The 10000-nt window shown below is 38.7% G+C and overlaps 1 protein-coding gene across 1 annotated transcript in view; it reads left to right on the top strand.

The window, feature by feature from the left end:
- Positions 1-2492: 2492 nt before the first annotated feature.
- LOC103514392 (neuronal growth regulator 1-like) overlaps positions 2493-10000 on the top strand; it is a gene marked incomplete at its 5' end in the record, with an annotated part of 36100 nt that continues 28592 nt past the window's right edge. The window contains one exon of the mRNA XM_026827376.1: positions 2493-2700. Coding sequence (XP_026683177.1) covers positions 2493-2700 — 208 coding nt within the window. The remainder of the gene's footprint in view (positions 2701-10000) is intronic.

Below are 10000 nucleotides of genomic sequence, written 5' to 3'. Positions count from 1 at the left end.
TTGAAAGTTGAAACACGACACAGACCATTAAAAAAGTAAAAGTAGACCATATACCTATGTATGTAAAAAGTAAACCATATACCTATGTATGTAACCATATACCTATGCACGTAGGTACCTCATGATAAAGAAGTTTTGAGGTTTAAGAACAAAAATAAAAGAACAATATTTTAAATGGATGAAATTGATAAAGACCGAGGAGGAGAAGGAAGGTGGGAAATGAAAGAAGGAGGAGGAGGAGAAGAAGAACAAGAAGGACGAGGAGAAGAAGAAGAAGAAAAAGAAGGACGAGGAGAAGAAGAAAAAGAAGGACGAGGAGAAGAAGAAGAAAAAGAAGAAGGAGGAGGAGGAGAAGAAGAAGAAGGAGGAGAAGGAGAAGAAGGAGGAGGAGGAGAAGAAGAAGGAGGAGGAGAAGAAGGAGGAGAAGAAGAAGAAGAAGGAGGAGAAGAAGAAGAAGGAGGGGAAGAAGAAAAAGAAGGAGGAGAAGAAGAAGAAGGAGGAGGAGAAGAAGGAGGAGGATTAGGAGAACTTAAAATGGAAATCGAAGATGTCTTCTAAAAATCTGACCTTTTAGTTTGACTGTTGTACCTAATGCATACCAAAAGGACTGACGGCATTGTGTTTTTGGATGGCATCGGAGAGATTTTGAGGAAGATGTTTCAAAAATCTTGTCACCAGGGAGTACTCTCTCTCTCTTACTCCTTCGTTCTCTCTCTCTCTCTCTCTCTCTCTCTATTACCTACTTCTAATCTTCCTCTCTCTCTCTCTCTCCTACTTCGTTCTCTCTCTCTCTCCTCTCTCTTCCTCTCTCTCTCTCTTCCTCTCTCTCTCTCTCTCTCTCTCTCTCACTAGGCTCTCCCCTATATTCCATCTCATTCTAACCATAGTAGTAACCAGATGTGGTTAATGGTGAGTATCATCTTTGTTTCTGAACAAGATATACAGGGTGTTCCAGAAGGAAAGAATTTAGTTCTTTTTTTATGTCCTCAAAAAGTTGAATTTCCTTACGTAAAATACGTTGTGGTTATTAAGGTAAATAGTTATGAAGGTACTTTTTTTTATGAAGTAGAGGTGTGATAGAGGGAACTGTAACTGCTAAGGTCCCGAAATCCAAGAGAGAAGGAATACAGGGCAGGAGAAAGCCAGCCGTTCCGAGAACGAACCTTATCTGTTTAGGATAAAGTTCACCCTGGGCGGGAATCGAACCCTGGACCTGGTGCTTACAAGGAAGACAAGCTAACTAGCCTGGCATGCTAAGTTTGGTACTGTTAATTCTTTTGCTTACAAGATAGGTAAAGATCATAGCTGGTTTTTTCATCACTATTTTTATTATTAGGTATATTATTATTATTATTATTATTATTATTATTATTATTATTATTATTATTATTATTATTATTATTATTATTATTATTTTTTTTTTCTGATCACTTTTAGTTATCCATTTTCTTTTCCGCTGCCTTCATCCATTTCATCTCTATCCTGTTTTCATCAACCCTCTCCATTCTTCCTACACAAACTTCCCATCCTTTTTGTTAGCAGGTTTGAAATTAGTTTTTTGTTTCTTCTTCTCCTTTTTTTCTATAAGTTTTTCTTGTCTTCCACAAGTTCTGTTCCTTTCTTTTCTTCCTCTGTTGCTTCTCCTTCTTCTTCATCTTCTTCTTCTTCTTTTTCTTCTTCTCTCCACATCCTCCTCCTCCTGCTCCTATTCTTCCTTCTTCTTTAAATTGTTCTTCTTGTCTTTCTACAAGTTTCTGTTACTTTCTTTTCATATTCTTCTAATTATTAATCAATTATTCACTCTTTTTTTTTTACATTTTCGATTTCATTTGTTTCCAGTTTTTTTTCCACTTTCCTCTTTCCTCTCTTTATTGGGTTCTTGATTTCTCTTTCATTATGTTTTGAAACTTTTTTACTTTCTATTTTTTTTTTTATATTGCTTTTTTTCTTCTTTTCTTATACATTTTTTTCATTGTGTTTACATTTTTCTCTCGTTTTCTCCTCCTCCTTCTTTTTTACCTTGTTCTTCTTCTCCTTCTTCTTCTCCTCCTCCTCCTCCTTCTTCTTCTTCTTCTTCTTCTTCTTCTCCACCTTCTTCGTGTTTTCTTCTTGTTCTTCTCGCCTCTTCTTCTTGTTTATTTCTTGCCTATATTTTTTGCAACAATTTTCATTCGAGTTTTAACTTTATTGTCTACATTCTACAATATTTCCCGTTGTAATAGATATTTTATGTAGGTGTATTGTAAATTACCGTTCTCTTTTTCATTCCTTTGTTTTGTATATTTTTCCTTTACCGTTACTTATTTCAGTTTATTTCTAATAAGTTAGATATGTGTGCGAAATATTCCAATTTTATCGTTTTGATGGTGTCTACCAGTTCTACATTTTTCTTCGTTCGAGTCATCACTTCTGTGTTTCTTATTTTATCTTTCCAGCTGATTCTTAACAGTCTTCTTTTTTTATATAAAAATTCCATTTATTTCTGTTCCCAGGTGGCCTGGATGCATTTCGAACAATCGGCCATCTTGACCGTGGCAAATCACGTGATTACGCGGAATCCACGAATCAGCGTGTCCCATGATAAGCACAAGACTTGGTTCCTCCACATTTCCAACATACAGGAAGAAGATAAGGGACGGTATATGTGTCAAATTAACACGGTTACTGCTAAAACCACCTATGGATATTTACACGTAGTAGGTAAGTAGAATAGAAGAGAATAGAATAGAAGAGAAGAGAATAGAAGAGAAGAGATCGGCCATCTTGACCGTGGCAAATCACGTGATTACGCGGAATCCACGAATCAGCGTGTCCCATGATAAGCACAAGACTTGGTTCCTCCATATTTCCAACATACAGGAAGAAGATAAGGGACGGTATATGTGTCAGATTAACACGGTTACTGCGAAAACCACCTATGGATATTTACACGTAGTAGGTAAGTAGAATAGAAGAGAATAGAATAGAATAGAATAGAATGGCTGGGGGGGACGTTAAACAGGGAGGGCACCAGCCTGAATTCCCCTTGCTAAAGAAATAGCAAAAGGTTGAGTGTGAAGGGCATCCACTCGTAAAATTTTGTAGCCAAAACCTAATGTCAGCCCAAATCAATCACCCTAGTTAGGACTGATTGAGAGGCGGGCGAAAAACGCCGACCCCGCCTGTACACTCAAGGCGAAGAAGAAAAAGAAGAAGAGGAGGAGGTAAGTGCACATTAAAAAAAAAAATAAAAAAAAAAAACAGAATAAGGGAGAGGGAGAAAATGGGAGAAACCAAAAGGGGGGGAAGGAGGGGGGAAAGAACTGGTTGAGGGATTTTTTTTTAACGGGGCGGAAAATTCTACATTGTTTGTGGTGGAATAGCGGAATAATGAGAGGGAAATAGGGTAAGTGTACCATTTATTCGCCCACCTAAAAAACGTACCATTTATTGGCCCACCTGCCCACATTTATTTTTCTAATTTTTGTTTTTATGACTACAATTTTTGAATAGCACTGGTTCGATAGCAGTCTTTAAGCCCTTTCTTTTGATGAAATTGGATCTTGAAAAAGTTCGTCCAGATCAGACTTATGTGGCGTATGGTACAGGTGGGCCAATAAATGGTACGTTTTTTAGGTGGGCGAATAAATGGTACACTTACCCTAATTACCTACATGTTGTGTAGACTCTAGCTAAAATTATTATTGTGGTACATACACTGAAATGTACCTATAACACAGAAAAATGTCGCTTACGGGACCCCCCCCTAAAGAGTCCAAAATTGAATGGAAGAGTTGCAAATGAGTAAAAATTATAAATAAATGGTCAATTCCTACGTAAAAAGTTGTGAAAAATCCAAATCTGAGGTCAAAACTCCGAAAAAGTAATTTTAAAAGGTCGAAAATTCAATTGCCGTTCTAATGAAAAAGTTCAAAGAGTTGTGACGTCAGATTTCACGTCAAAATGCGCAGAAACGCTTGCGCACAAACAAACGAGGTGGGAGTCATGAATTATGACGTCATCGCCTACGGGAGCGTATGCCGTGACGTCAAACTTCACGATTTACCGGTATTTTTCAAATCGATTTATCTCGATATCTAGAAGTCGTAGAAGAAAAAGAAAAATTCCGTTGGTCCTCATTTTTCCTGCTCTATGACATTAAGCGCAACTGATCTATTGGAAATTTTCTAATAATGAAATATTTGCAGTAGTAATCTACCTAACAGTAGGTCCAATCGATCCCAAGATCTAATGTCATTTGGCAACTCAATAGTTGAACAGGTCGTCTAATAAAAAATTCATACATATATCAGGACGAAGAAAAACAAAATCACAAGGAAATCAGAACTGACCACAGATCACGAGGGGGTCATGAGGACCTATAATTGGTTTGGCTATAAAGTGAGGACCTATAATAAATTGGTTTATAAGTGTTTATAGTGAGGACCTATAATTGGTTTATAGTGTTTATACACAGATCACGGGGGTGTCATGAGGACCTATAATTGGTTCACTTTGACTATCAACTTCCCCAATTCTATTGTATTGATGAATTGTGAACTTGTTAGAATCTCTGGGGGCGTCCCACCCGTTAACCGCGGCCTCCCCCCCCCCCAAACCCGATGCTGGATACGCCCATGATCCTAGTAATTCCCAAAATACATCTCTCGATGGCCCTCTGGGTAAATCGCAATTTTTAGTCCGTCCTTCCTTTATTATTACAATGTAAATGCTGTTTCTTTGTGTTATTATGTTTATGTCACAACTTTGGTGCTCACTGCAGCATTTGTAGGATTTTCCCAATATCTCAATAATCCTAAAATTCAATGTTTACCTACCATGCTGGCACCGGTCGCTATGCGCATTTATATGTCATAGCTACTCATTTTCCTCACGAGGCTGAGTGGGCCCCGCAACAGCCAGTCACGGAATCAATCATTTGCATGATACAAATTTCTTGACCCCGCCGGGAATCGAACCCGGGTCTCCCGCGTGCAAGGCGAGCGCAGTGACCACTACGCCATGGGAGCTGAGGTTTGTAGGTAAGGTAGGCGTTACACATAATGTAGGTGTAGGTAAGGTAGGCGTTACACATAACTTTGGCCAAACTTTTGTTCACAAGAACACAGATTTTCTTAACATCTTTTCCCTCTCTCTCTCTCTCCCTCTCCAAGAAGAGACAGCTTTCCTCTTCCTCTCTCATCAATTCTCTCTTTCTTTCTGTCACCATACGGTTTTCTCTCTCTCTCCCTCCTTCTTTATTTTGTCTCCCCCCCCTGTCTTTTTCTCGCTTTCTTTCTGTATGTCCTCTCTCTCTCTCTCTCTTTCTCTCTTTCTTTCTCTTTTCTCTCTCTGTCTCTCTCACACACACAATCAAGAAACTTTCACTCGAAAAAGAGACAGAGCATCAGGTGCACTGAAGATCTGTCATCTCTCTGTCTCTCTCACTCTTTATCCATCTCTCTCTCTCTCTCACTCTTTATCCATCTCTCTCTCTCTCTCTCTCTCTCTCTCTTTCTCTTTTCTCTCTCTGTCTCTCTCACACACACAATCAAGAAACTTTCACTCGAAAAAGAGACAGAGCATCAGGTGCAAGTCGCACTGAAGATCTGTCATCTCTCTCACTCTCTCTCACTCTTTATCCATCTCTCTCACTCTCTCTCTTTATCCATCTCTCTCGCTCTCTCCCCTTTCATCATATCTCTGTTCGATTTTTCTCTCTTCCTCTTTCTTTCTAGTTCTCTTTTCTCTCTCCATTCATACTATTTCATCTTCTCTCTCTCTCTCTCTCTCTCTCTCTCTCCTCTGTATGATTATTTCCCTTCCTTTCTCTCTATCTCCTTCTGTCTCTTTCTCTCTCCCTCCCTTCATGCTATTTTCTATCTCTTTTTACCTTTCTTTTTATTCTCTCTCTCTCTCCCTCTCTCTGTCTTTCTTTTCTTATTGTCTGGAAACATTTTCTTTATTCTACTTTTTTTCGGCGTGATATATTAAAAATATGACATTCAGGTTGAAGAAGAAAAAGTTAGGGTAAAAGAACACTCAAATAAGCATCATTCAATAGGATAAGGAAAGTCGTGTGATGTTCACACCAGATTTTTTTACTTTATTCCCTCTCCTTCTTTTTTTTTCTCTCCTGATGATTATTCGATATATCTCACTTTGCTCTCACTGCAATAACACGACAGAAGGAAGAAGAAGGAAGAAAGAAGGAGGAGGAAGAGGAGGAGGAGGAGGAAGAGGAGGAGGAGAAGGAAGAGGAGCCCCTCCCTCTCTCTCTCTCTCCCATCTCACTTTTTCCTTCATAGACCTTTTACTTTCCTTTTCTACGCCTGCTCTCTCTCTCTCTCTCTCTCTATCCCCCTCTCTCTCTTTCTCTCTCCCCCCTCCCTCTCTCTCTCTCTCCCATCTCACTTTTTCCTTCATAGACCTTTTACTTTCCTTTTCTACGCCTGCTCTCTCTCTCTCTCTATCCCCCTCTCTCCCCTACCTCTCTAAGTCTTCCCCTCTCTTTCTCTCTCAAAATATTTAACTCACTCTTTCTTTCTATCTCTCTCTCTCTTCCTCTCTCTCTCTCTTCCTCTCTCTCTCTCTCTCTCTCTCTCTCTCACTAGGCTCTCCCCTATATTCCATCTCATTCTAACCATAGTAGTAACCAGATGTGGTTAATGGTGAGTATCATCTTTGTTTCTGAACAAGATATACAGGGTGCTCCGGAAAGAAAGAATTTGGTTCTTTTTTTATGTCCTCAAAAAGTTGAATTTTCTTACGTAAAATACGGTGTGGAAGTTTTAGGAAGTAGAGGTGTGATAGAGGGAACTGTAACTGCTAAGGTCCCGAAATCCAAGAGAGAAGGAAGACAGGATAGGAAAAAGGGAATCGAACCCGGAACCTTGCGCTTACAAGGGAGATGCGCTGCCCTCCAAGTTAACTATACTGGCAGGCTAAGTAGGTACCTAGTTACTTTGATTACAAGATAAGAATCATGGATGGTTTTTTTAGCACTCCATTTTTCTGATCACTTTTAGTTATCCATTTTCTTTTCCGCTGCCTTCATCAATTTTGTCTCTATCCTGTTTTCATCAACCCTCTCCATTCTTCCTAAGTTCCTACACAAACTCCCCATCCTTTTTGTTAGGAGGTTTGAAATTAGTTTTTTCTTCATGTTTCTTCTTCTCCTTTTCTTCTATAAGTTTTTCTTGTCTTCCACAAGTTCTGTTCCTTTCTTTTCTTCCTCTGTTGCTTCTTCTTCTTCTTCTTCTACTTCTTCTTCTACTTCTTCATCTTCTTCTTCTTCTCCTCCTCCTTCTTCTTCTTCTTTTTCTCCACAACCTCCTTCTCCTCCTGCTCCTATTCCTCCTTCTTCTTTAAGTTGTTCTTCTTGTCTTCTATACAATTTTCTGTTACTTTCTTTTCATATTCTTCAGAGAGAGAGAGAGAGAGAGAGAGAGAGAGAGAGAGAGAGAGAGAGAGAGAGAGAGAGAGACAGAGAGAGAGAGAGAGGGGGGGGGAAAGAGGGATAGAGAGACAGACACATTTAAAGGTGCTGTGGTGAATTTGTCATCTCCACTAATATTGGGAGTTTTAACATCTCCACTAATATTGGGAGTTTTGACACCTCCACTAATATTGGCAGTTTTGACATCTCCACTAATATTGGGAGTTTTGACATCTCCACTAATATTGGGAGTTTTGACATCTCCACTAATATTGGGAGTTTTGACATCTCCACTACTATTGGGAGTTTTGACATCTCCACTAATATTGGGAGTTTTGCCATTTCCACTAATATTGGAAGTTTTCACATCTCCACTAGTATTGGGAATTTTGACATCTCGACTGAAAGGAGACGAAAATGAAGAAGAAGAAGAAGAAGAAGAAGAAGAAGAAAAAGAAAGAATAGTGTGAGAAGGAGGAAGCTAACTAAGGGCCTCAAGTATTTATTTATATTTGTTGAGAGAGAGAGAGAGAGAGAGAGAAAGAGGGATAGGAAGTGAGAAAAAAGATGGACCAGAGAGAGACAAAAATTTATAAAGGTTGTAAGAAAGAAAGAGAGAGAGAGGGAGAGAGAGAGAAAGAGAGAGAGAGAGAGAGGAGAGAGAGAGGGAGAGAGCGTATCTGAGTTGACAAGGAAAGATCTGAGTAAATATTTGGACAGGAAGAGAAATACAAAACTGAATGAGAGTGAGAGAGAAAGAGAGAGAAGAAGAAAAAGAGAGAAGTCCAGATAAAGGGAGGGATAGAGAGAGAGGATATTATGATAACAAGAAAGAGAGAGAGAGGAAAAGATAGGAAGTGAGAGGGAAAGAAGAGAGAGAGAGATAACTGTACAGCAGTTACCTACACTTTATTTAGAAATTGTTGAAAATAACAACATAATGCTTCTCCCATCTTTCAATCATTCAAATCTTTTTTTTTTTTTTTTGCCCATCAGGTTTTTTTTTGCCCTAAGATATATTTTTCTTTTTGCCCTAAGATATATTTTTCCCGATCTTCCTTTGTATTTTTCAACGATTTCGCTCTTTTCCTTTCAAATTCTCAATGATTCTGATATATCTTTTCAATTTGATTCGCTGATATCGTATCTTCTTTTCAATGATTTCCATGGGATATGGTTTTCTTCTCTCAAGTCTCTGATTTTATTCTCTTCTAGTGTTCTTTCAGTCTTTTTTTCAACGAGCTTTCTTTCATTTCTTGTGATGCCCTCTTCAATTTTAATTCAATGCAGAAAAAAAACGCCATCATTATAATTTTGCCCTTTCTTTTTCTTCTTCGTCTTCTTCTTTTTCTTCTCCTTCTTCTTCTTCTCCTCCTTCTTCTTCTTCTCCTTCTTCTTCTCCTTCTTCTCCTCCTTCTTCTTCTTCTCCTTCTTCTTTTTCTTCTTCTCCTCCTTCTTCTTTTTCTTCTTCTTCTCCTCCTCCTTCTTCTTCTTCTTCTTCTCCTCCTCCACCTCCTCCTTCTTCTTCTTCTCCTCTTGGAGAGAGAGAGAGAGAGAGAGAGAGATTTAACAGTGGTGAGATTTTCAAAAGGGGAATAAGCCATAATAAACCAATAAACCCATAATTCGGTTTTCCAATCTACTGGTGCTCTAGAATCCAGGTTGAATAATCACTAAAAGGTGTACTGGTTCACGCGTTGGACTTCAAATCTGGAGGGTGCTGGTTCGAGTCCATAGAAAAGCATAAAAAATTTCTATAGGTTTATTATCTGGGGAACGATAGAGTGAAGGAGACAATAAGTTATTACTAGAAACCTTTTTTGGCCGCCTAGTTTGCTTGGAGGGTAGCTTGTCTGCCTTGTAAGCTGTAGGTCGCCGGTTCGACACGCCACTGGAAGAATGTATGTATGACGTATGTGTGTTCTAGTGCCTTGGTTTTTATACGATTTTCCCTTTGTCAAAAGATCTTCATATCTCCTTTCATTTTTTTTTATATTTTTACCATATTTCCATTTTTCTTTTCTATTTCCTTTTTCTTTTATTTCTTCTTTTTTTCCTTTTTTATTTAAAGGGATTTTTTTTGTGCGTTCCCCAGGTTGGCTTTTATTTGGGCCCACTCGGGTGGGACATTTTAATTATGACGTCTTTTCAGAGGGATTTTTTTTTCTCTCCGCCCCCTATTTTTCCCTCTCACAAAGGTACCTTTCATGGCCCCACTATTTTTTTCCCTCTCTTACAAATCTTACACCTTCTTTTTCCCTTTCTCCCTCTTGCTCCCCCCTGAATTCCAATTTCTTTGTCCCCCCTTATCGTCTATTTTCCCCTCCTCTCTACGCATTTTTCAATTCTCTTACCTAACGTTCTTCTTCTTCTTCTTCTTCTTCTTCTTCTTCTTCTTCTTCTTCTTCTTCTTCTTCTTCTTCTTCTTTCTATTCTAAGCACAGCACCCACTTGTCTTTGTGTGATTTCTGACACGGTTTTTTTTTCTTTTGATAGAACGTGATGAGCGTGAACCCCTTTGAACTAGAGGTTGAACTCTGCAACCTTCTTTTTGTAAAAAAAAAAAAAAAAAAAAAAACAGAG

Source organism: Diaphorina citri, unplaced genomic scaffold (genome assembly GCF_000475195.1).
Source record: "Diaphorina citri unplaced genomic scaffold, Diaci psyllid genome assembly version 1.1 scaffold1132, whole genome shotgun sequence".
Classification (NCBI taxonomy): domain Eukaryota; kingdom Metazoa; phylum Arthropoda; class Insecta; order Hemiptera; family Psyllidae; genus Diaphorina; species Diaphorina citri.
The sequence above is the reverse complement of the archived record's forward strand: the minus strand, read 5'-3'. Positions and strand labels throughout refer to the sequence as shown.